Here is a 27,330-nt window from a genome sequence, read left to right as displayed (position 1 = left end):
CTAATGAAAGAACAAGCACTTACTTAAGCATTTCTCTTAAAAACGCTCAAGGACTCCATTACAACACATTTCTCTTGGACTGTAGTTTGAAATAATGTGAAGCAGTTTAATATAGGCTTTCCATTATTTATATAACACAGCATATCTTCACATACATAAAGACGGCACAATACTAACCTGATTTCCAGATTTACACACATAAGTCCTGTTCCTCCGAATGCTTCTCTTGAAGAATCCAGAGCACCCGTCACAAGCATAAACTCCGTAATGTTTCCCCGAACTGCGATCACCACATACTTTACAAGGAATATCCAAGATCCGGCCTATAACAAAAGTAATCATTTATTTAATTGATTGCTATGGTCATCATTATTGTCTGCTCTTTTTACAAGATATATATTACCGTCTCGTCTCAATCTTCGTACTATTATGAGCAACCATGAGCCATTTCTGTGTATACATTAAACTATTATTTTGACTTTAATCTAGCAGGATAAAATGTTTACTCATCTCCCCGGTAGTCATTCAGTAGGCTAAGGTAGAATTATGGCCAACACATGCCTTAGATAAAAGTTGTCCGGACTCAGCAGGATTGACCGACCATCTAATGTGTATGGAGCCTCCACACTCTCCCCAGACAGATGATCCATATGCTGCTAGATGGCAGCAGCTTTCTCATAGAGAACGCAGGAATGCTTGTGTAGCGCCCCGAGGGTTCGGCCGCTACAGGGGTATTGCACCTCAACCAGAGGTGTGGTATTCCACTCCCGGGTAAGGATGGAGTATGGACCAGGGCTCAGTTAGCTGCACATATACACACTCCTCATTTCCGGGGGACAGCTCTACGGTGCTCCCATTAGTATGCAGGCACGCCTGACTATGTCCCTGGCTGGAGTGGGGAGGGGGGGATCCCTAGTGATGTGGGAGCAGATAGGGGCTGGTTTCTGGGCATAGGAAGGAGCTCATTGATTGCAGGTCACCTGGGCTCAGACACGGAGGAGAAGGTATAAAAGGTGGGCACCATCTTAGAGAGGAGTCCAGTCTGTGAGGAGAGAGTGAGAGTGGAGGAGAAGGGGAGCAGAGGCTCCGCTGGAGTTCTGCTCCAGAGCCAGGCCCAGGGACACGGGCAGGGCGAGAGAGGGAGAGGAAAAAGGAACAGAACGAGAATGGAACAGAACAGAAAGAGAAGGAACCAAAGAATAGAAAGGCTCAGGAACACGAAGGTAGAAGGGACCCTAAGGACCCAGGAGATTACGGGTGACGGGTCAGGCAAGAAAAGGGTACCGGATCCCAAGTTGGTGGAGGTAAATAATCCTCAGCCAAGAACCGGAGGTCGTGATCATCTATTGGTGCAACCCCTCGCTAAACCTACTAGGAAGGCACCACATAGGGCCAGGGAAGCTGGCGCCAAGTTCTCCCAGAGAAGGCCCGAGGCAGCTGGACAGAAGTTTGGTCACTGGTGGGGCACGGCCTGAGGAAGGATAGAAGGGAGTTCTGTGCCATGCTCCTGAATTGCCTGGGAGTTGACCGAGCCCCTCACCTGGTGGACGCAGCACGGCTTGGGCAGTCACTACCTGTACAGAAGTGGCTTGGAGTATACGAACTGTGAGCAAAAGACCCTGGACTGCAACATGTTGTCTTTGTGTTTCTTACCACGCCAGCACTAACGGTACTGGGACGCCCTGCACCACAACCCTCACCATCTACGCTCACTGCCCTGAGGCTACACTCCTCCCGTGGGGAGTTATACTATTCTCTGCTGCACCCACAACACCAGGCTCAGCGGTCTGCCCTGCAGCGGCGGTTCACTCTGACCGCAATACACGGGTGGCGTAGTCGGACATTGCAAAACATATAGAAGACTGCCACTGTTCTGACCACCCTGAGCCACGGACCGGGTTGCCACTACTACCCCCATTATTGCCCTGTTGCCCGGCTCCGAGTGCCCCACGGCCCAGGGGGCGAGTCAGCTTTGGCGTAGTCGGCAGGATAGTGACCAACCCGCCACAAACGGGTATTGCGTGCCTGAAAAGAGACTGTTTCACTGTATTAAAAATGGCGCCCGCCCCAGAAGAACGGACGCCATAATGTGCGCGCCAAAAGACAACAGGAAGCCACCTCCCATCGTGGGCCAGGTACAAGAATGGCGCTAAAGAAGGAGCCCACCCCCAACAGCCATGAGTGCGGCTGTAGAGATGTCCATCAAGGTGGGGGGGCTGCCCCTGAAAGAGATTATCAGCAGATTGCCCCAAGACCACCCCCAATGGGGGCGGAAAGAGAAGAAAACTGTGGGGCCGGGTGTGGTTTGGATCAGTCTCACCGGACCACACCCGGAGATGGAGAGAGGAGCCAGCTCCAGCACTCTGGCGAGGGGCCTGCTGCTGGCCGAACCACCATGCAGCTTCACGGAGCTGCTAGCACAACTCCCCCAGGAAGACCCCGATTATGTGCGGGCTGCGTTGGAGGAGCGGGACCGGAGGATGGTCCGGGCGCAGCGGGACGTGATTGCCGGGTGGAAGGAAGAGATGGCCCGGCGGGCCGTGACCCAGCAGCAGGAGGCGCTCCCACCACCCAGCAGCACGCCTGCCTCCGAGGGCGGTGAGAGTGGAACGGAGGCAGAGGACGATGCCGCGGAGGAGGCCACAGCCGCGGAGGCAGGTAACGGGGAAGTCCTTACCCCGAGTCCAGGGGCCGCAACCCTGTCCTTACCTCCTGTCACGCAGCCCGAAGCCCCGGGAGCCGTAGCTGCCACCACGCCTCCCCCGCTACCAACTGGGCCCCAGGCCGTAGGCTCCGCCGTTGAGCCCCGCCCCGCGCCGTGCCCTTTAACCACGGGCGTGACCGGAAGACGACCACCGCAGGCCTGGTCGCAAGGCCTAGTGCCCCTGGGCGCCGCTGCCCGACCAGCGCCCCCTGCCTCTGCTGTACCACCCCTGGGCGTGGATCTGTTCGCCCAGCATACCGGTCCGGATGGGCTCCCTTTCATCTGGCCCCCCGGATATGTTAACCCCCGCCTCCAGAGAAGCCTGTCCGCGGAGGCCGGAGCCCCACCTGAACCCCTGATACCTGCTCCGGAGCCCATGGAAGTCTCCCAGCCCCCGCTCGAGGACGCCCAGTTTGAGTGGGACCCGACGGGAGAAAATCTGATGGGGTTTACTCAGGAAACGCGGGCGGGCGCAGCCCGCCGACGGGAGTCCTGCCGCCAGCAGTTGGCGATGTTTGAAAGAGAACAGCGGGAGCGGCGCATCAGGCAAGAACAACATCAAGTTCAGAGTGCGGAACAGAAAATGAGAACCCGGCGAGACCTACGAGCTGCCGACGGTCCCCGAGCCACCGGGACTGTCGTCAAGTTTCAAATGGAGCACGGCTGGGGTTTCATCAGAGACCCGAACACCATCAGTGATGTGTTCGTGACCCCGAGGGATGTCGAGAGCCACCTGCCGGAGGGTCACCGAGGGCGAGACCTGTATCCTGGGGACGTGGTGACCTACACTAGACATCAAGGCGTAAAGGGGTGGTACACCCTCCACGTCCACAGAGTGGTAGAAGAGGAGGAACAGCGCCACTCTGCCCAAGGATATCAAGAGGGCCCGGACGGGCCTGAAGACTACCAGGAGCAAGGCGCGTATGGAGGTCAGCATTCACAGTAAAGTGAAGAAGCGCCAGTGTACATAGTTACCCGTCAGGGTACAGAGACTGTTTTGGGACTGTTTCCGCTTAGAGCGTGGTCCCCGTTGGGACTGATATGAAACTATTAAAAGTTACCCCCCCCTTCTCCTTACCTGGCTGAGGACTGAGAGCAGCCACTCCCCTCTCCTAATCTGGCTGGGGACTGAGAACAGCCATCCCTTCCCTACCTGGCTGAGGACTGAGAGCGACCGTCCCTGTAAATGGTTGCGCTTCCTAAAGCGCCCCCTATTGGTTTTATAAAAGAACTGCAACGTCTACCTCAAGACAAGTTTGCTAGAGTGTTGCACCTTTAAGAAGAATGAACACCTGGTCGCAAGTTGCAACGCGGCCAGTGCACAAGAAAATGTTTTATTTAAAAATGTTTTATATGAAAAGTTTTATATGCTGCTACATGATAATGAGAGTGTTTTATATGACAAAAGAGCTCCGGTAGTAAGAATAATGTCGGTCGTTTTCTAAATGTAAAGTTATTGAAAAAGTTTTGCATGTCTTGTAAATCAATTGTTTTTGCTCTTTTCCAGCCCAAGGACGTGCTGTGGTTTACCAGGGGGGAATGTAGCGCCCCGAGGGTTCGGCCGCTACAGGGGTATTGCACCTCAACCAGAGGTGTGGTATTCCACTCCCGGGTAAGGATGGAGTATGGACCAGGGCTCAGTTAGCTGCACATATACACACTCCTCATTTCCGGGGGACAGCTCTACGGTGCTCCCATTAGTATGCAGGCACGCCTGACTATGTCCCTGGCTGGAGTGGGGGAACCCTAGTGATGTGGGAGCAGATAGGGGCTGGTTTCTGGGCATAGGAAGGAGCTCATTGGTTGCAGGTCACCTGGGCTCAGACACGGAGGAGAAGGTATAAAAGGTGGGCACCATCTTAGAGATGAGTCCAGTCTGTGGGGAGAGAGTGAGAGTGGAGGAGAAGGGGAGCAGAGGCTCCGCTGGAGTTCTGCTCCAGAGCCAGGCCCAGGGTCACGGGCAGGGTGAGAGAGAGAGAGAGGAAAAAGGAACATAACAGAAAGAGAATGGAACAGAACAGAAAGAGAAGGAACCAAAGAATAGAAAGGCTCAGGAACACGAAGGTAGAAGGGACCCTAAGGACCCAGGAGATTACGGGTGACGGGTCAGGCAAGAAAAGGGTACCGGATCCCAAGTTGGTGGAGGCAAATAATCCTCAGCCAAGAACCGGAGGTCGTGATCATCTATTGGTGCAACCCATCGCTAAACCTACTAGGAAGGCACCACATAGGGCCAGGGAAGCTGGCACCAAGTTCTCCCAGAGAAGGCCCGAGGCAGCTGGACAGAAGTTTGGTCACTGGTGGGGCACGGCCAGAGGAAGGATAGAAGGGAGTTCTGTGCCATGCTCCTGAATTGCCTGGGGGTTGACCGAGCCCCTCACCTGGTGGACGCAGCACGGCTTGGGCAGTCACTACCTGTACAGAAGTGGCTTGGAGTATACGAACTGTGAGTAAAAGACCCTGGACTGCAACACTTTGTCTTTGTGTTTCTTACTGCGCCAGCACTAACGGTACTGGGACGTCCTGCACCACAACCCCCACCATCTACTCTCACTGCCCTGAGGCTACACTGCTCCCGTGGGGAGTTATACTATTCTCTGCTGCACCCACAACACCAGGCTCAGCGGTCTGCCCTGCAGCGGCGGTTCACTCTGACCGCAATCCACGGGTGGCGTAGTCGGACATTGCAAAACATATAGAAGACTGCCACTGTTCTGACCACCCTGAGCCACGGACCGGGTTGCCACTACTACCCCCATTATTGCCCTGTTGCCCGGCTCCGAGTGCCCCACGGCCCAGGGGGCGAGTCACTTGTGTATGGTGAACTTGGTTTGAATGATCATTCAGCTGACAACTATCTAATGTGTATGGCTAGCTTTATGCTGCTTTCAGTTGGCCATAAAATTGCTCCGTGTGTGAGCTTGAAGAACCATCCCATCAGAACAAATCAGGAAAACTTTACTCAACAAAACCTTGGTTCCACCTCTTTTTGTCCCTAAATATACAGCCACCATATGAAGCCATAAGTGAGGCAATGTTCACATAAGCGTACATCCTTATTTTGTCTGACAATATTCATTAATTAATTGACAACTGGGTGTGTTAATATTCTACTTGTCAAAGGAGTAAAAGTCTGGCAGTTACTTATTGGGCAATTTTATAGTGTACAAGGACACACCCCCATCAGGTAACACCCAGTTGTTAATTTCACACTTTTCTAAAAGGAAGAACAGTGGAACAACAAAGCTCAATGTTAAAAGTAAAGATTTTCAAGGAATTTCATATAAAATTCAAATAGTTACACCTCTAAATGAGCCACCAGATTTTTTCTAAATAATATTACTTGCATGTTTACGGGTATTAAAGTAGTAACTTGATCAAAATAATATCAAAAAGTAATAAAAGACTGTATTAATAAGTATTTGCATTAATTGTCAATAGTAACAATAGTCTTGATTTATATGGGGCCAACATATTCTGCAGCCCTCCACAATTCAGAGCATATATAGTGGTGCTTGAAAGTTTCTGAACTCTTAAATTCTGCATAAAATGCACCTAAAACTACATCAGATTAACACACAAATCTTAAAAATAGATATATAAAAATACATCAAATAAATGAGCCAAAAATAAGACTTAGTCATTTTTTTTTTATTAAGGAAAATTATCCAATATCACATGTCTGATAGTGGCAAAGGTATGTGAACATTTAGGAGTAGCAGATAATTTGAAGGTCTTGTGTTTTGAATTAATGGGATGACAATCGGTTGTGAGTGGGTGACCTGTTTTACTTGAAAGAATAGTGATATATCAAAGTCTGATTTTTACAACATGTTTGTGGAACTGTATCATGGCACAAACAAATGAGATTGCTGAGGACCTCAGAAGAAGAATTGTAGATCAGGCTGGAAAAGACCACAAAACCATCTTTAACCACTTCGCACCAGAGCCTGTTTTTGCTTTCGTGACCGGGCCAATCTTTTCAATTCTGACTACTGTCACTTTATGAGGTAATTACTCTGGAACGCTTCAACGTATTCCCCTGATTCTGAGACTGTTTTTTCGTGACATATTGTACTTCATGATAGTGGTAAAATTTCTTCGATATCACTTGCATTTATTTGTGAAAAAAATCGGAAATTTGGCAAAAATTTTGAAAATTTTGCAATTTTCAAACTTTGAATTTTCATGCCCTTAAATCAGAGAGATATGTCACACAAAATAGTTAATAAATAACATTTCCCACATGTCTACTTCACATCAGCACAATTTTGGAACCAAAATTTTTTTTTGTTAGGAAGCTATAAGGGTTAAAAGTTGACCAGCGATTTCTCATTTTTACAACAAAATTTACAAAAACATTTTTTTAGGGACCACATCTTATTTGAAGTGACTTTGAGGGGCCTTTATGACAGAAAATACCTAAAAGTGATACCATTCTAAAAACTTCACCCCTCAAGGTGCTCAAAACCACATTCAACAAGTTTATTAACCCTTCAGGTGCTTCACAGGAATTTTTGGAATGTGGAATAAAACAATGAACATTTAACTTTTTTTCACAAAACTGCTACTTTAACCTCAAATTTTTAATTTTCACAAGGGCAGCCAGAAAAAATGGACCCCAAAATGTGTTGTGCAATTTCTCCTGAGCACGCTGATACCCCATATGTGGTGCAAATCCACTGTTTGGGCGCACGGCATGGCTTGGAAGGTAAGGAGCGCCATTTGACTTTTGGAATGGAAATTTGACTGGAATCGATAGCGGACGCCATGTTGCATTTGGAGAGCCCCTGAGGTGCCTAAACAGTGGAAACCCCCAACAAGTGACCCCATTTTGGAAACTAGACCCCTCAAGGAACTTATCTAGATGTGTGGTGAGCACCTTGAATCCCCAGGGGCTTCACAGAATTTTATAATGTTGAAGTGTGAAAATAAAAAAACACATTTTTAACACAAAACTGCTATTTTAGCCTAAAATTTTTAATTTTCACAAGGGCAGCCAGAAAAAATGGACCCCAAAATGTGTTGTGCAATTTCTCCTGAGCACGCTGATACCCCATATGTGGTGCAAAACCACTGTTTGGGCGCACGGCATGGCTCGGAAGGTAAGGAGCGCCATTTGACTTTTGGAATGGAAATTTGGCTGGAATCGATAGCGGACGCCATGTTGCATTTGGAGAGCCCCTGAGGTGCCTAAACAGAGGAAACCCCCAACAAGTGACCCCATTTTGGAAATGACACCCCTCTGGGAATTCATCTATGGGTTTAGTGACCATTTTAACTCAATGGATGATTTCCAGAAACAAGCACGCAATGGAAGGTTTAGATTCTGGAGAACCCCCCCTGGAAATTAAGTGAGCTCTACTCGAATGTGTCATTCACTAAATGAACCAAATGTTTGAATGACAAATTGGGATACATTTTTACAGTTTAAAAACGTGGTTCTGTGTGGAAGATTTTAAAGCAGTCAGTGACGCATAAGGCTGGAAATGATGGGCATTGTGGGCAATAGTAGCGGGTATCACGCCTCATTCCTCTCTTAGTACATACACATACGTTGCTGGAATAAGTGCAATAAAATGTCGCTCAGTGAGTCTTTTCACATCCTCAGATTCTAATGGATGAGCGGGGCTAACACTTTGAAAGACAAGATTTTCAATTACCTTTTCTTGATAATCAAGAAAAGAATCTGAATTTCCTGCTTTTTTGTACAACACAAAAGAATTGTATATGGCCACCTGAAACAAATAAATAACCAACTTTTTATTCCAGGTATAGGACTTTCTTGATACCTGGTATGGCTGTAGAACCTGGTCTGCAAGGTCCACACCCCCCATGTGTTTGTTGTAGTCAATGACTGACACAGGTTTTTGCTTCGGAGTGGTGGATCCTAGTTCTACAATGGCCCTTGTGGCATCTGTGTGGATCGAGCTGAGGACAAAAATATCCCTCTTATCCCTATATTTCAGGGCAAGCAGCTCTCCGTTGCGTACAGCCCCTGACTGCCCCTTTTGGAACTTTTGGTTGACCAATGGCTGTGGAAACCCCTGACGGTTTTTACGAATGGTCCCACAAGCCCCGATGTTGTGTTCAACCAGACTTTTAAATAGGGGTATGCTGGTGTAATAATTGTCCACATATAGATTGTAGCCTTTTTGAAAAAATGGACTTATCAGCTCCCAAACAATTTTTCCAGATGTCCCCAGATAAGTAGGGCATCCTGGTGGGTTTAGTTGGCTATCTTTCCCCTCGTATATGCAAAAAGCGGATGTGTATCCGGTTGAACTTTCGCACATTTTATAGATCTTTATTCCAAACCTTGCCCTTTTAGATGGAATAAATTGCTTGAGGTGCAGTCTTCCTTTGAATTTTACAAGGGACTCATCTATAGAAATATTTTGTGTTGGGGTGTAGAGCCTTAAGAATTTTTCTGACAAATTTTCAATGATGGGTCTAATTTTATATAACCTGTCATGTTCTGGGGCATTTCTGGGCAGGCATTGACTATTGTCGTTAAAATGCCAAAACCGCATGAGCATTTCATAACGGGTCCTAGGCAGAACGACTGAAAACATAGGGGTGGCTTGAACAGGGTGGTTGGACCAGTAGGATCGAATGCTCGGTTTTTTAACAAGCCCCATGGCAAATGTAAGTCCTAAATTTTTTTTTATTTCTGGGACATTAGTTGGTGTCCATAAATTTGCCCTAGCATAGTAACATCGGGGATTCTGGCTTATGAATTGGGATGCATATAAATTTGTTTGCACGACAATATGCTCTAGCAAGCTGTCTGTAAAAAACAAATTAAAAAAATGAATTGGTCCAAAATCTTCCACCTCCACATTTATACCAGGAATGGCGTTGAAATCAGGGCTGAATGGAGCAGCCGAATCCGAAGCCTCCCATCTGGGAAATGCTATATCACGTGGCAAATCCCCTTGTATACTGGCGTGCGCCAATTCACTAGTAGCAGGGACAGCGCTTGTACTGGCCAGTGTTCCCTGATTTGGAGACGTTTCTCCAGTAGCGCTATTTGCCCCTATTGCTGTACTGGTCCTTGGGCTTGAGGATGGACCAGAATCACTGCTCATTTCTGAGCTCTCAGTGTCACCGCTACTAAAGCCCTCAAAATCAATATCTCCATCTGAGATTGCACTGTCATCACTATCAGAACACAGCAGGGCATACACCTCTTCTGAAGTATAAGTCTGACGGGCCATTTTATTTTTATATTTTTTGACTGGACTGAACGGACCGGACTGAACTGACCGGACTGACTGACTGACCGGACTGACTGATCTGACAGGACTGACTGACTGGACAGACTGATCTGACAGGACTGACTGACAGGACTGACTGACAGGACTGACTGATCTGACAGGACTGACTGATCTGACAGGACTAACTGACAGGACTGACTGATCTGACAGGACTGACTGATCTGACAGGACCGACTGATCTGACAGGACCGACTGATCTGACAGGACCGACTGATCTGACAGGACTGACTGACTGACAGGACTGACTGATCTGACAGGACTGACTGATCTGACAGGACTTACTGACTGATCTGACAGGACTGACTGACTGACATATCTGACAGGACTGACTGATCTGACAGGACTGACTGACTGACAGATCTGACAGGACTGACTAACCCTAACTCTTACTTTCTTTTTTATTTTATTTTTTTCACTTTTACTGTGGCAAGGCTGACAGCTCTTGTCACACTGTTTCTCCTCTGCTCTCTCACTGAGATCGGAGGAGAAACAGTGTATTTATCAGCCAGATCGCCCGTGAAAGTTTGTTGCTAAAACAAACTTCCCTGGTGATCTCTCTGATTGGCTGGTGTGACGCTGACATCATCGAGACCTGAGCCAATCCGGTCTCGATGATGTCAGAGGTCACAGCACCGGGATCCCCGCCGCTGCTGAGGTATGTGGGGGGTCCCGATCGTCGACCACCGGCTGTCACTATCTTTTAAATGCCGCGATCGCTATGGATCGCGGCATCTAGAAGATAGGAACAGGTTAACATCATGGGGACCTGATCCAATCAGGTCCCCATGATGCCACATCTCAGAGCTATCGCTCTGAACCGATACTGCAGCGCTAGCAGTACCCTGGGGGTCCTGAGCGCTGCGGGACCACCCACCATTTTTAAACGTCGGCGCTGCACAGAGCCCAGCAAGAGCCGACGTTTATGTACAGTGGGCGGTCGGGAACCGGTTAAAGAGTTTGGATTCAACCCATCCAAAGTCAGGTAGCCTGTGTACAAACTTGAATTTGTTGAAATTCAAGACCATTATTAGGCTGCGTGCACACGATGCGTTTTTCATGCGTTTATGCTGCGGAATTTCCGCAGCGGAAACGCATCAAAAACGCATGGTAATCCGCACCCCATGGTCCCCAATGGCATTCCGCAATGTCAATGCACATGCTGCGGATTTTTCCGCAGCGTTTCTGCAGCGCAAATAAATCCGCAGCATGTTCATTAATTTTGCGGAAGCGCAGCGGAAGCGCCACCATTGACTTGCATTGAGACGCATAGAATCCGTGTCTGTACATTTGTACAAGCGGATTTTATGCGTCTATATGTGCGGATGGTACCCAGTTCTGGAGGAGAGGAGACTCTCATCCAGACCTGGGTACCATTGTACCTGTAAAAAAAGAATAAAATAAAAAATAAAGTTTATATTCACCTGTCCGGCGGCTTCTCTCTGCTTGCCGGCAGCGCTTCTCCTTCCAGGACCTGAGATGACGTCGCGGTCATGTGACCGCAGGCTGTCTCGCGATGTGCCGGCAACCTGGAAGAAGCCAGGACGAGCGCGACAGCACACGCCGGGGCATCGGGGGGGAGTATAGCTTTATTTTTTTTATTTTTACGGTCACACTGTATAAATCCATGCTGTTTGCATGGATTTATACAGTGTGACCTTGTTGTCAAGCACTTTCCAAGTCATGCTATCGCTTGGAAAGTGCTTGTCAGTCCGCATGCGGAAACACATGCGTTAACGCATGTGGATACGCATGTGAATCCGCATGTATTCCGCATGTATTCTGCAGGAAAAACGCATGCACAATTTGCATGCGTTTTTTCTGCCAGGGAGATGCAGAAATGCTGCAGAAATTTTCTGCTTCATTTCTGCATCGTGGGCACATAGCCTTACCCTCCTCAGGACTGGTCAACCAAGAAAGATCACTTCAAGAGCGAGGTATATAATAGTGTGCGATGTCACAAAGAAACCCAAGGTAACTTCTAAGCAACTAAAGGCCTCTCGAACATTAGCTAATATTAATGTTCATGAATACCCCTCAGGAGGACACTGAACAACAATGGTATACATAGAAAGATTGCAATGAGATAGCCACTGCTCTTCAAACAGAATATTGCTGCCTGTCTGCAGTTTGCAAAAGATCAGTTGGACAAGTCAGAAGGCTATTTGAACAATGTGTTGAGATGAAAAGAACATAGAGTTTTTTAGTTTAAATTAGAAGCATTCTGTTTGGAGAAAGAAAAACGCTGTATTACAACATCAATACATCACACAATCTATGAAATACGACGGTGGTAGTATAATGGTTTAGGTCAGCATTGCTGCATCTGGCCAGGACAGCTTGCCATCCTTGATGGAACACTGAATTCCGAATTTTATCCAAAAATTCTAAAGCAATGTCAGGACATGTGTCTGGGAGTAAGCCTGAGTGTCTGGGGAATTCTAAGTAGCTAATGCAGTACGAGGAAAGTCTTGGAGAATGTAGTGGGAGTATAAAATTATGGAGGTTGTTAGTCTTAGATCATTAGCCAAACAGAAAGCAGAGGTAGGATGGGTGTCAATAACACTGTTCTATAGCCAAATTGGTTCAGAGATGAAAACAGCTGAACTTAACTAATTTTTTGGTGCTGAAAATGAATATGATGCTTAAATTTGCTTATTGGATCTAATTTTCAAGATCCAGAGGAGGCTGGAATTACTTATGACACCTTTCATGCAGGTTTATAGAAAAATTGTGTCTTCATTATTTCATCATCTTATTGCATTGTTAGTAGCTAGTCTATTACATCATTTATTTAGTCTATTGAGCCTTCTATCATCTTAGGGTGACCAATCAAAAAACGCCAAGTCAGCTCCGATGAGGTAATTCTAATTACAGTTGCATCATCTACTTTTATAAATGCTCTCTGTGTAAGGTATACGGTTTTAGGATTTAGAAGTTTAGTTTCTTAGCATACTGACATGATTCTATATGGTTTTTTTTAGATATGCCTTGTTCATGCATTAACAAAGCGGATAGTTTTTGCTACATATGCGGAGTAGTGACTTGCATCACAAAGGCTAAACTTGACTACCATGATAAGGTAAGCCTATAACAAGATAGCGAGACAAGAGTTGGGCTCCGCAATAGATGTGCATCACATCTGAACCAGTGGTTGCATGGGAAGAGGCAAGCTATGCCTTTTGCAGTCCCAATGATCTGGAGAGCCAACTCATCACACTACCAATTGTGATTTATGCATGGTTCCCCCATTAGGAAAGGAGTTTCAAGGAAGAAGTGGACTTTACAGTATCCAAACATTCCATCTTCAATACGCCCAGTACCACATACAGAAGAACTGCTGGTTCCAAAAGCACCAGAAACATTTTCAGTCGAGTCAAGTGAGGAAGAAGAGGGCGCTTAGTGTCATGAAGCATCTTCCTCTCACGACCCAGACTTTATGTCAGCAATCTCAATTAAACCACACCTTATAACATATAGTGAACTGACTAATCTTGTTAGCGATTTGGATCTGCCCGAGGCTGAGCTCTTAGATTCCAGACTACAGCAGTGAAATCTCCTAACGGGCAATGTTTGGATTTCTTTGTTCCGCAATCATGATAAAGATCTTGTCTAATACGTCTTCATGGAGGGAAATCTTGTGGCATGCAACAACATCAACAGTTTAATGGAGGCTCTGAAGATAAGTCATCATCCAGATGTATGGAGGCTCTTCATTGATTCGTCCAAAACAAGCCTAAAAGCCGTCTTGCTGCATAATAGCAATGAGTTATCTTCAATTCCTGTTGATTATGGAGTCCATATGAATGAAACTTTTGACAACATGAAACAGCCTTTGAGATGCCTGAACTAAGACCAACATTTGTGGCCCCTGTGTGGTGACTTCAAGGTGGTTGCCTTCTTACTTGGTCTAAAGGGTAGATATACAAAGTACTGCTGCTTTCTGTGTCAGTGAGATAGTTGTGCAAGAGAATATCGGTACAATAAAAGACACTGACCTCTCCAACATTTACTTCAGCCAGGGAGTAAAAATTTCCTGCATCCAGCACTTGTTGACCCAGATAAGATTTTGTTACCACCATTCCATATCAAGTTGGCCTAATGAAGAACTTCGTAAAGGCAACGGATAAAAATGCAAAAGCATTCAAGTATCTCATTGATACATTTGCAAGATTGAGTGAAGCAAAGATAAAGGAAGGAGCCTTTATTGGACCTCAGATTCGTAAGCTTCTTCAAGATGAGGCGTTTCATGGGCAGTATCGCATTTTTTTGCGAAATTCAAGAGCAGAAAATCTCCTCAAAACATGCAGTATAATGATCTAGGCTGCGGCATGTCATTAAAGATTAATTTCTTATATTCACATCTAGACCTTTTTCCACAAAGCTGCGGAGCAGTGAGCGAGGAGCATGGTGAGAGATTTGACCAAGATATTGCAGCTATGGCGAAAAGATATCAAGGAAAATGGAATCCATCTATGCTTGCAGATTACTGCTGGACAATTGTAAAAGATGATCCGATGCAGGAGTACAAGAGACAAGCAAAAAAGAATTGTCACTGAAAGAGGATCAAATTTTGTAGTGTAATTTCTGTAACTGTTTATAATTTGCAATAGTATTTAGACATGTTTTAGTTATTTGAATTATTTCTAAGTTTCCTCTAAATGAATATCAGAAAATTGACATAAAATATTGTGCATCTTTATATTTGTAAAAATAATAATGTTTCAAAGTACTGAAACTTTTATGACTTAATTATATGTAGCAGTAAAAGAAAAACGCTTTGATATCATAGAAGCAAAAGCCAACTAAAAATTTTCATTGTCAAATTTGAATTCAGGAGGTGAAAATCATTGAGAAATGGCTCATTTCATAACTGAACCTGACAACTTTTGAAAATATGTAGAACAGTGTAATTAAGACTAACATTCTGCCTATTATATTATAGATTTACCATACGCAGTTTTGTGAATATTGAACTTGATGCTTCACGGATATGATATTTTGGTTTTGATGGAATCATTCAGATAATATCCACTGGCTCAAAAGTCTTCCCAACATTGATTGTAAGTCATACAATACTTCTCATCTTATATAGTGTTATCGTACAACTGTACATTTAACAGAGAAATGGTAATGTGTATATTAAATTACATAGTATGGATACAGGTTGATGTCATAAACAGCTCTACCTCGACTGTGAGCCCCAGAAATTATAGAGTTAAAATTACAAATCCTGTTGACAAGTTCAATTACTGTTGAGCTTGATGATCTCATTACAATATTGTCTTAACGCTTTCTTTTCCAGAGAGGATAGAGGCGCCATTACTAGTAACATGGACCACCCATGCAGAAATAGTCCCAGTGTGGTCTTTGTGAGTTGTGAGCATTGACTGGTCTTCTATGCTCATGTACAGTGTAAGTGATAACCCTTTATCGGTATGAGAAAGCACAGCTGGGTCGTATAAGATAAAATTACTGTGTGGCTCATCAAAAAGAAGTAACTTTGAAATATGTGGTTCTAGCTTCTAACTGAATCATTAGGTTGGACTTGTAATTTTGAACATGGTTCACTTCACTCAACAAACCAATTATAAGATTGCGCTGCAACAAAGATATCACGGAAAATCTTACAAAAGTTCACAATAATGTTGTAATAATATCATGTTTTGGTGCTAAAATCCAAAATTTGATAAATGTATTGTATTTTAAACTGGAGAAAGTGTGGTCATTTTAGTTTATATCTATGGCTTCGATTTTACCCTTTTTCAAAAGGTTGTTGAAAAGTGGACGTTCATAAACCTGTTTACAGTCAAGGTCGGCCGATATCGTGCCCCAGTTATGAGTCACTACTGTATATAGTACATTAGTTTTGCAATTTTTGATCATGGAGGTGCTGTTTAGTATTATTTAGGCAGTGGCACAGAAGTTTTATTTTTTAACCGTATGAAACAGATATGTAGGCACACTGTATGGCGCTTGTAATCAGGCTGCTTGTACATTATATAGAACACAAAATAAGGGGTAACGAAGAGAAACACCTGCACAGCGCACTGTACACCCTGTTAAACACGTCAGACACCTGATTATGGGGGTCCCTAGTTTATTGTAATAAACAGACACCTACGTATTACACAATGAGCGGTTTGAGTGCAACTCTAAAAATATTGTAACAAATATACCCAAATATTAGAATTTGCAATTTAAAAAATATCCCTTTAATTTAGAGTTCATCTGATACAGTACCAAATGGGGGGCAAAAAGATGGGGTCAAGGGAACATAAAAAGAAGGTAATGACTAAGGTATGCTACTTTTTGCCCCCCAGCATCTGACAGCTGTCCTGTCTCATGGTGTTCTTAATGTTTAGTTCTTTCCTTTTTATAGGAACATGCATACAACATATAAAGTATTAACCAGGAATGATTTAGAAGCATATCTGACCTAAACAATGGTCCTATCAGGGGTAGACACTTGCAGGATTTGTGCCTGTGCCCCCCTATCTGTCATGCCCCACCTGTGTAATAAGCATACATTTACATGCATATTCGCAATCGGCACAGTATAATAAAACAATATACACATTTACACATTACACACACTTATACATAGTACAAACTTGCACACGAGCATATATAACATTTGCACATACACAGAAACATTTTTGTGATGCACTTGTTCACATGATCAGACGATTTCTTTTTGTTCATTCATTTGTAGTTGTGACAGCCATACTTTTTATTTTTTTTATTTCACTATATCAGGTCTTGTTTTTTAACGTGATGAGCTGAATTTTTTTTAAATGCCATTTTGCCAAACACGTAAGAGTTACACGTACACAAAATAATCTGTATCATAGTAATAAATTCACCAATGTGAACTAAAAGTAAAGGTTTACTACATAATGTATGTTTTACCGCAGTTATTTTTCTTTTTTTTTATTGAGATACAAAGTTTGTACTCTTTTTCTTTCCCTAGAATACCTAGTGTAGGCATTTTCATACCCAGCAGTTATTAAATTGGCACGAGTTTACCCTGTTGCTTGGTACAAACGCTATGTGTGATCGCACATCTAAAATGGTCATAGTCATCTGCTAGCTTCTATAAGGTTTAATACACGTTTGGATTTTATGTGGATTTTCTTCAGTGTATCTTTAGTGATTCTGCACAAAAAAAAAAAAAAAAATCAAAGTTATTTGCCGATTTTTTAGAATTTCAGTGGCAAAATGTTCCAATCAAGGGAAATACTGGTGGACAAATTAAAAAAGAATTCCCAAGAGGCAATTTTAAGTATTTATTATTATTAATTATTATTATTATTATATGTAGTTAATGTCTTTTTCTCTCAAAATCTCTTCTTAACCCCTTCACGACAAGTCGAAAGCAAGTGTATGGAGCGGGCTCATGCAGCCCATACCTGGTAGTTGATGGCTACAACCAGGACCTACTGCTAACTATCACGGGTGGAGTGGTGCTCCACCCGCAATTTTTTACCAGCTAAATGTTGCTGTCAATCACTGATCATACATGAGCATCATTCTCTCTGCCCATCGGTGCGCCTGTGGCGTGATCGCGGGCTGCCAATGGGCTGTGAAGACAGACAGGAGTCAGCTGATGATGGAGCTCCTCTGGACACCGCCTATGGTTGGGTTTCAAAGGAGACTGTGATTTCTGCCAAATGCAGCGATGCTTTGACATCGCTGTATATAGCACAAGTGATCGGACATCTTCAAGTCTCCTAAGGGGGCTAACAAGAACAGTGAAAATTAAATAAAATGTTTTAAAAACAAACATATATTCAAAAACGCTTTTTGGTTGCGGCAATGCCACAAAAAATGCTGTAATAAGCAATGAAAAAGTCACAAGTATCCCAAAATAGTATTAATAAAAATATCGTCTCACCCCGCAACAAATAAGCCATCACACAGCTCCATTGGCTGAAAAATGAAAATGGTGACACAAAACGCATACCAGAAAATGCACGCCGTGAAAATAATTCCCAAAAAACAATGTCAGAATTGCGTTTTTTTTTCAGAATTTCTCCCCACTTGGAATTTTTTTTCCCCATTTTCCAGTACACTATGTGGTAAAATGAATGGTGTCATTCAAAAGTACAACTTGTAAAAAACAATATATATGGACAGTAAGATAAAAGAGTTATGGCTCTGGGAAAGAGGGAAGGAAAAAACGAAAAAAGCAAAAACGAAAATTAGCCGTGGTGTGAAGGGATTAAAATACCACACTTCTTTTAGCGTAACAAAGTGTGTCACACAACCACTTACAAGACCATTGCTACGTCTTTGCAGAGCGTTTCTTGTCCTCCCATTTTGTACACATGTACACATTTATTTAGCAAGTCCTGCCTGTGAAAACCACGTACACAATAATTGCCACAACTTTTTATGGCAAAGGCCAAGTGGTTATGTTGCTCAGTGATTGGCCTAAGATAAACTTTCTTGTGTTTACTAATTAGTATGGTTATAAAACGTCTTTCTACTGTAGGCAATCAATATCAGATCATTGGGGTCTTCTGACACAAGGCACCTCCACCGATTAGTTGTTTTAGCTCCGGTGGCAGCCAGACGTAAACATTGAACAGAGCTTGAGCAACACCACTTTCTTTCACTTTGTAGTAGCCACTGTCTGGTGCTACAGCTCATCCCCTGTTAAAGTGAATAGGAGCTGAATCGCAGTACCTGGTCCGGCCACTAAACAGTGAATGGAGCTGTGCTATTCTGGCTCCAATCAATTCTTGCATCTGGTCACCACCGGAGTTAGTAGCACCTGTTAGGAGGCGGGTGTAGGACCTTCACCGACCGGATATTGGTCACCTCTCCCGATGATGGGTCATCAATATCTTAAGCCTGAAAAAACTTGAATAGCTTCTTTCATTATGAAGTATAGACATAAAATCAGAGCAATTATTTCTTGGTTTTTTTTGGTTGTCCTGTTAATAATGTGGAAAGGACCCTAATGCCACGGCCCCACTATCAGTATTTGGTCAGTATTTTTTCTCAGGAGTGGGAGCCAAAACCAGGAGAGGAACAATCAGAGAAAAGGTATGATAGAAACAAGTCACCAATTCTGCATTCATCACCCACTCCTGGTTTCGGCTCCCACTCATGAGAAAACATACTGACCGAATACTGATAGTGGGGCCGTGGCCTAAAATTAATGCACACAATGTGTTAGTTGGTGAAGATTTTCCCTGCAGATTTGTTTGCAGAAAATAGGCAGCGTAATATAACACCAGCTAAGTTTTTTACACTTTGCGAAAAATTTCTGTACATAAATTGACCTACAGAATGTCAATTCTTTGTGCAGAATTAATTGCATTCTTCTCCCTTTTGTAATGCATAAGGTGAAATTCTACTGAAGATACGCTGTGGAAAATCCACATAAAATCCACAAAATGTGCATTAAACCTTATAGAAGCCAGTGGATGATTTTGACAATTTTAGGCGTAATCACACTATTAAAAAATTGCGGATGTATTGTTGGATGAGGGAAAAATAGTAATCGGCTCACCTTCCAGGGAAGACTATTCAGTGTGAAAAACACTTGGATTCACATAGGAACCCTGGTAGACCTCGTTTGTTCATGGTGTGGTGCAAGGAGTGTAGGAACACACCAGGCTGGTATCCAGGTCAGAAATGGAAGAAGGGTTTATGAGGACTCGGCTCCAGCACAAATGGGAAAATGTTAAAACATAAATTTTAATGTGCGATTAAAAACATGATGACAATTCTGTGACATGTGTGCTTTACCTAAGGCCACGGCCCCACTATCAGTATTTGGTCAGTATTCGGTCAGAATTTTTTCTCAGGAGTTGGGAGCCAAAACCAGGAGAGGAACAATCAGAGAAAAGGTATAATAGAAACAAGTCACCAATTCTGCATTTATCACCCACTCCTGGTTTTGGCTCCCACTTCTGGGAAAAAATACTGACCAAATACTGATCAAACACTGATAGCGGGGCCGTGGCCTAAGTGTTGTAATCAGCCTCAATAAATATTTTAGCTATTGGTAAATATGAGTCAGATATGGTGAATAGTATTCAGAACCATTTATGGCTTTTTTCACCATTTTATCCCCAAGATGCCTGACAATTTAATTAGGGCAAGTTGATGTCTGCATCTCTCTTCCCCTGCAGTGGCCTCTACAGGTAAAATGGTGAATTACACTTCCCTCATAATACATGCTTCTTGTTAGTGCCTCTCTGATCTATTTTAGACCAACTGCTCCTTTTATAATTAGAAAATTTGTGGTAAGTGCCCAAAACAATAACAGCTGAATACCAGGTAATATGTGTTTTATGTAGAATCAGTTATATTCGTTATAGAACGGTATATGTCAATTTGCTTTGATGTCTGACTTGAACTACAGTTTAGAAGTATATGCTACATGCAGTTATATAGATATGTACTGTACATGAGGACCAACACTTTTATTGAAGTTTCTTTTCTGCATGAATTGTCTTGTCTACTGATATTTTGTATATTATAATATAGGAATATTATTTCAATTAGTCTTATGCTATTATTTTGGTAATAATTAGCTGATGTACCCACTTGCTTACTTGAAATTTACTGATTTATTTATACTATAATATAGTAATCTGTACATAGTTCATGATGCCATTTCATCTAAAAGTAACATTACTGACATGATTGCTACTTTTTGTGCATGCATTTAAAAGTAACTAAACACCCAGAAATAAAGCATGTATTCTAAATACGTTTAACCAATAAAGCTGTAAAATATTTTGCATAATTAGTAATTAACATAAAAATATGGTATTCATTTGAGTAAAATTGCACTTTAGAAAATACTTGGAATGAAGTCATATGAATTAAGAAAACCTAATGCCACAAGTGCTTAATTTAACTTTTACATAGAAGTTTTAAAATCTTTAAATGTCTTCCAAATCGAACAATTAGTTTATTTTGCATCAACCTTTCTGCAGTGGACAAATATCAGTCATTTATGCATCCTAGATCATTAGATAGATAGATAGATATGTGATAGGATAGATAGATAGATAGATAGATAGATAGATAGATAGATAGATATGTGATAAGATAGATAGATAGATATGTGATAGGATAGATAGATAGATAGATAGATAGATAGATAGATAGATAGATAGATATGTGATAAGATAGATAGATATGTGATTAGATGGATAGATATAGATAGATGGTTAGATATGTGATAGGATAGATATGTGATAGGATAGATAGATAGATAGATAGATAGATATGTGATAAGATAGATAGATATGTGATTAGATAGATAGATATGTGATAGGATAGATAGATATGTGATAGGATAGATAGATAGATAGATAGATATGTGATAGATAGATAGGAGATAGATAGATAGATAGATAGATAGATAGATAGATAGATAGGAGATAGATAGATAGATATGTGATAGGATAGATAGATTGATAGATAGATAGATAGATAGATAGATATGTGATAGATAGATAGATAGATAGATAGATAGATATGTGATAAGATAGATAGATATGTGATTAGATGGATAGATATAGATAGATGGTTAGATATGTGATAGGATAGATATGTGATAGGATAGATAGATAGATAGATAGATAGATATGTGATAAGATAGATAGATATGTGATTAGATAGATAGATAGATAGATATGTGATAGGATAGATAGATATGTGATAGGATAGATAGATAGATAGATAGATAGATAGATAGATATGTGATAGATAGATAGGAGATAGATAGATAGATAGATAGATAGATAGATAGATAGATAGGAGATAGATAGATAGATATGTGATAGGATAGATAGATTGATAGATAGATAGATAGATAGATATGTGATAGATAGATAGATAGATAGATAGATAGATAGATAGATAGATAGATAGATAGATAGATAGATATTATGGAGTAGCAGCATCACTGTTTCTCATCCAGAAAACTGATGAGAACTTTGTTTCTGAATTTTTTCTAATATCTGAAAACATTTCTGTTTTTATTCTAATATTCATTGCAAATAGCATTTGATAAATTCATCAGGATAGACTATTAAAAAAGAAAAAGTCTGAATGGAATATAAAAATGATATACACTTTTAGACTGATTGTCAGGGAAATGTCAGATCTGATGTGAATGTTGTGCAAGAAGATATTTATTATTTCAACTTGAAATATTAGTTCCAAAGGTGTAGATATAATATTTCTTCCAACATCCATGTATATATGCTGAGTTGTGGAGGAGTTAGGTACCTGTAGAAAAAACTAGCAACTTTTAGCTAATTAATAAAACGTAACTGTGGCACTTTTTTCATTTAATAGAATTGCTAAGAGTACAAAACGAATACTGCCTTCATGTAACTGATACCATGTAGGGAGTGATGGCAAAATCTAGATCGATATTTATAAAGTACCTTGATGAATCGTTCTAGTAATAATAACACTTGTTCTATGTCTCAAACCTGTGGATGAAGATATTATGTGAGCAATTAGAGCAGTGCAATTGATGGGATTAATGAAGTTTTAATAGACGGAACAACTGCATAGGAATAAGAACATTGGTGGCAATCCAAATAATGTTCACGCTACATTAACACCTAATTTCCTGGACTAATTGTTTATAGAGACAACCCAGTCAGTCAGCCAAACGTTTCGCACAAAGTGTGTGTATTTTTATGTATATATCAGTATACATATATACATCGGTATACATTCACATATTAATATATACATATATATTTATTTATTGCACTGTAATAACTTATTGGCTCAAACTAACCACTAACGTATAAATTTCAGTATATACCATTGCTAAAAAGCGAAAAATGTATTGATAGTATGTGGCAGTAATGCTTATCCTCCTGCAATAGTGGCTGCTTTTTATGCCGCAATTTTTGGTTTTCATGTTAGTCTTCCATAGTTATTTTTAGGTACAGTGATAAGAGGGAAAAAAAAGTAAAAAATGATATTAGAAAAGCAACCTCCACACCTCAATCTAGTGTCAGTGCATTGAATTGTGGTCCAACATAATACTCCAGCACAATGTAACCGATCTATCTGTCTGTCTATCTATCTATATTTATACACATGTGTGTGTGTGTATATATATATATATATATATATATATATATATATATATATATATATATATATATATATATATATTATAGCTATATTATATACAGGTATATATATAGATCAGATAGAGATAGACACACACATCTATATGTCTATCTATATATATTTATATATATATATAGTTATAGATATATAGATATTACACACAGATAGATAGATAGATAGACAGACAGATAGATAGATAGATAGATAGATAGATAGATAGATAGATAGATAGATAGATAGACAGATAGACTGCACCTGTTGCCAATACCTGAAGCCTGTGTGGAGGGGACATACAGTGACAACATAGAATGACAACTGCTCATCTTCCCATAGGGGGCAGCATGGAGTGCAGTGCAGATCCAGCAGTGGCCAAACAATGCACAGGGGACAGCTAGAGAGACATTAGATAAAGTGTTAACTTAATGATTTCCCCCTTGAATGTGGGTTGCCTGCCTCCAGCCAGCACAAGCTGCCACATCTCCTACTAAATGAAACCCGACAGCTGCTATATACAACAGGGCCAGGAAAAAGAGGGATTAAGCTTGGGTGGGAGTGAGGGGGGCTGTAAAGTTACTTCCCTATAATTAATAGCAGTCATAATTCAGTTTGCTATCACAGGGGCAGGTATAGGGGTAGGTGCTATGTGCTGGCCTCCAGGTAAGCTGTGTCCCCAGCACTGGCAGCAGAAACTGAATTGTCTTGTTTATATTCATGTGTAATTACAAGATCTTTTTGCTACCTACCTATTGATTCACCAGTGACCCGTCAAAAAGAGTAGCATGGGAATTCTGGTATCACACAATGCCAACAGGGAGAGCAATGCCCCCCTCCTGCAGGCTTAGCCTCCACTGATACAGACTCCACCTCTGAACCCCACACTCACAGTACAACATGACTGCTGCTTGTACTGTATGTGACACTCCATCACATCACACAGCTACAGAAACACATCACTATACAGGGACTATCCACACTGAATAAAGGACGATTGTAAGGAATTCCACAATAGTTCCTTCCATACTGCATCATTTTGGAATAATGGAAGCCACTAATATTAATAGTAATAATACTGGAAGCTCTGCCAGCCATGTGACTGTGACCCAGGGTCATTCATTAGGCTCAGGGGAGGCCTGTGTTTGGGCAGCATCTCTTCCTCCAGGCAGCATGGTCTTGACAGTACAACGAGAGAAAACAGATTTTTATTGAACTGGGAAACCGTTTTGAACATCCCGCAGCAGGGGGGCCCTGGGACTTTTTGTGTGTTATAATTGCTTAAAGATATATGGCAGCTTAGATTACTGTAATTACCATCAGAGGTTGTTGAAAGAAGTTAGTCTGGGACTAAGGGACTGCAGCTTGGCTTCTTATTACCACCCAGGCAGAGATCACGTCGCATAGCTATACACCAAGCCAGCCAGCCTGGACTACAGGTCACAGCAATTACACAGTGCACCTGTGCCCCTGTCATCAGTCCTAACGAGAAGGAATAGTCATTGTGGGGGATCTATCTATCTATCTATCTATCTATATATCTATCTATCCTATCATATATCTATCTATCTATCTATCCTACTCTATCTATCTCTATATCTATCTATCTATCTATCTATCCTAATCTATCTATCTATCTATCTATCTATCTATCTATCTATCTATTTCCTATCTATCTATCCTACTCTATCTATCTATCTATCTATCTATCTATCTATCTATCTATCTATCTATCTCCTATCTATCTATCCTACTCTATCTATCTATCTATCTATCTATCTCCTATCTATCTATCCTACTCTATCTATCTATCTATCTATCTATCTATCCTATCATATATCTATCTCCTATCTATCTATCCTACTCTATCTATCTATCTATCACATATCTATCTATCTATCACATATCTATCTATCTATCTATCTATCTCCTATCTATCTATCCTACTCTATCTATCTATCTATCTATCTATCTATCTATCTATCTCCTATCTATCTATCCTACTCTATCTATCTATATATCTATCTATCTATATATCTTGCCACATATCTCTATCTATCATCTATCTAGCTATCATCTATATTTTATCCACATAATTTTATACAATCAGTATTCTGCTTTTCTATGTTCTTCATGCATACAAGCTGTCATTTTAGTTCCGTAGACAGTATCTCTCACCTTTTATTTACTTATATTAAATAGAAATGTGATAATTTAGTTCTATTAATTAGAAGAGCTGTAACAACATAACATACCTCTAACATCCAGAGAGTTTTACCTGTCAGTTATATAAATCAGGGGTGCGTGGTGTTAGTCTTTTCTGTACAAGCGTATCTATCTATCTATCTATCTATCTATCTATCTATCTATCTATCTATCTATCTATCTATCTATCTATCTATCATCTATCCTACTCTATCTATCTATCACATATCTATCTATCTAGGAAATCAATTTGACTAGCCACTTTTCGTGTGTTGTGTAGATTATTTTGAATTTGGCCATAATCTTGAGTTTGTCCCATGGTAAATACATTATAAAACTGAACAGTTCTGTTCAAAAACTGATTATTCTATTATGAAAGATAAAAGTGTGTTCATGGCTAGATAGATTAGACACTTATGTTGTGCAGTGTAACTGTTGCTTTTTACATAGCAGAATAGGGACAATATGTAAAGTTGTAATATTATTTAATATACCTTATTTCATATATATATATATATATATATATATATATATATGTGTGTGTATGTAAAACCATATATATATATATATATATATATATATATATATATATATATATATATATATATAAAAGATAGATAACCTACTTTTGCCATTTGCGCTTAACTGTTTCTAGATCTCAGAAACTGATGACAATATGTAGAATTAATCATGTAAATGTATTTGAAATATCGTATTTCATTATTAGTTTATTGTCTATATGCAACTATATATGTATCACCCTTAGAAGAATTGCATTACTTCTGTGGTACAATGACTTTTCGCACACTTGTCCAGAAGAATGTCTCTTTCTCCCCAGTAACCTGTGCTGAGGATTAGCAGCAGCGACTTTCCCTATACACAATCAGGCGCAGTGTATGGAGCCTGCATTCAGGATTAGGGGCAATGTGACTTTAAAGTTGTTTTCTTCTCTGCGATCCCTGGTTTCTAGGATTGTTTAATTAGCAATTCTGGGTGCAATAGACTGAGCTCAAATCCGCTTTCCCTTCATTATGTGATCGCTTGTAAAGTCTCTCCTTGTGCTGAACACTATAACAACTTATCACAAAAGTCTTAAAGGAAACTGGTTATCAAAGAACTGCAAAACTGCAAGGCAAAGCTATATATATATATATATATGTATACACACACACACACACACACACACACACACACAAAAAGCATCGTGTAAAACAAGGCAGACTGTGTTACCCACTTGTTGATCCCGCAGGTTTGCTCATAGTGGCAGAAGGTCCAGCAGCCTGAGCAGAGGTCCAGTGACAGGTGCCCTCCAGAGCTCAGTGCTCTTCCCTCCAGGACAGTCCTGGCATCCTCTTCACATAAGAGTCTGTACTTGTGATATTGTAATGAAAAGTCTCAGAGAAGGGAACAATCACAGCCTTATCTTCTGTCCTGGTCTTGACTCTCAGATATTCCCAATGTCAGGAAGACGTGTATGGGACTGCGAGGAACAAGTGTACCAATCAGTGGTCTCAGCATGTACTCCTTCCCAGGGGGCAGCCTTGTGTGAGTAAGATCACAGCTGAGAGGTGGCTGCAGGAGCCCAGGGACTGTGACACAAGGCTGTGCCTGACCCTGTGCAGGGATTGGGAAGTTGAATGCACTGAGTGACTTTGTGCTGCAGCCCTTAGAATAAAATAGAGACAGGAGCAAGTGACAGGACACTTGGGAGGAGGGAAATGCGCCCTGTGCCCACTTAGCGCTGCCCTGCTCTTCCCCAGGGCTGGAGGAGCGTGACGTCAGCACAACTCTCAGGAGGGGGTAAGATAATATTAATGATTTGTACCTCCCAGAGGAAACCCTACATGCTCCTGCTATATGCTGAATGAGAGGCATCCAGTGCAGTGCAGGTATAGTATGTGCCCTCCTGCTGTGCCAGCTCACTGCTGCAGCTGTACAGCACTTCAGGTACTATGTGTGTCTGCTTGTCTTGTCTTGTCACCTTGGCTTCGGGACACAAATTTAGATTTGTCAGTGTTT

General features: G+C 41.7%; 1 protein-coding gene across 1 annotated transcript in view; it reads right to left on the bottom strand.

Annotated features, from left to right (window-relative positions):
• The window catches only part of NR2E1 (nuclear receptor subfamily 2 group E member 1), a 73,433-nt gene extending 46,402 nt beyond the window's left edge, over positions 1–27,031 (bottom strand). Inside the window, exons 1-2 of the mRNA XM_073673178.1 lie at positions 26,546–27,031; positions 178–323 (exon numbers count right to left, since the gene is read on the bottom strand). Of these exons, the coding sequence (XP_073529279.1) occupies positions 178–323; positions 26,546–26,570 (171 nt within the window). The 5' untranslated portion in view covers positions 26,571–27,031. The remainder of the gene's footprint in view (positions 1–177; positions 324–26,545) is intronic.
• Between the last annotated feature and the right edge of the window lie 299 nt (positions 27,032–27,330).

This window comes from Phyllobates terribilis, unplaced genomic scaffold, assembly GCF_046119375.1.
Source record: "Phyllobates terribilis strain yellow unplaced genomic scaffold, ASM4611937v1 Scaffold_3__8_contigs__length_932513732, whole genome shotgun sequence".
NCBI classification, from domain to species: Eukaryota; Metazoa; Chordata; class Amphibia; order Anura; family Dendrobatidae; genus Phyllobates; species Phyllobates terribilis.
The sequence above is the reverse complement of the archived record's forward strand: the minus strand, read 5'-3'. Positions and strand labels throughout refer to the sequence as shown.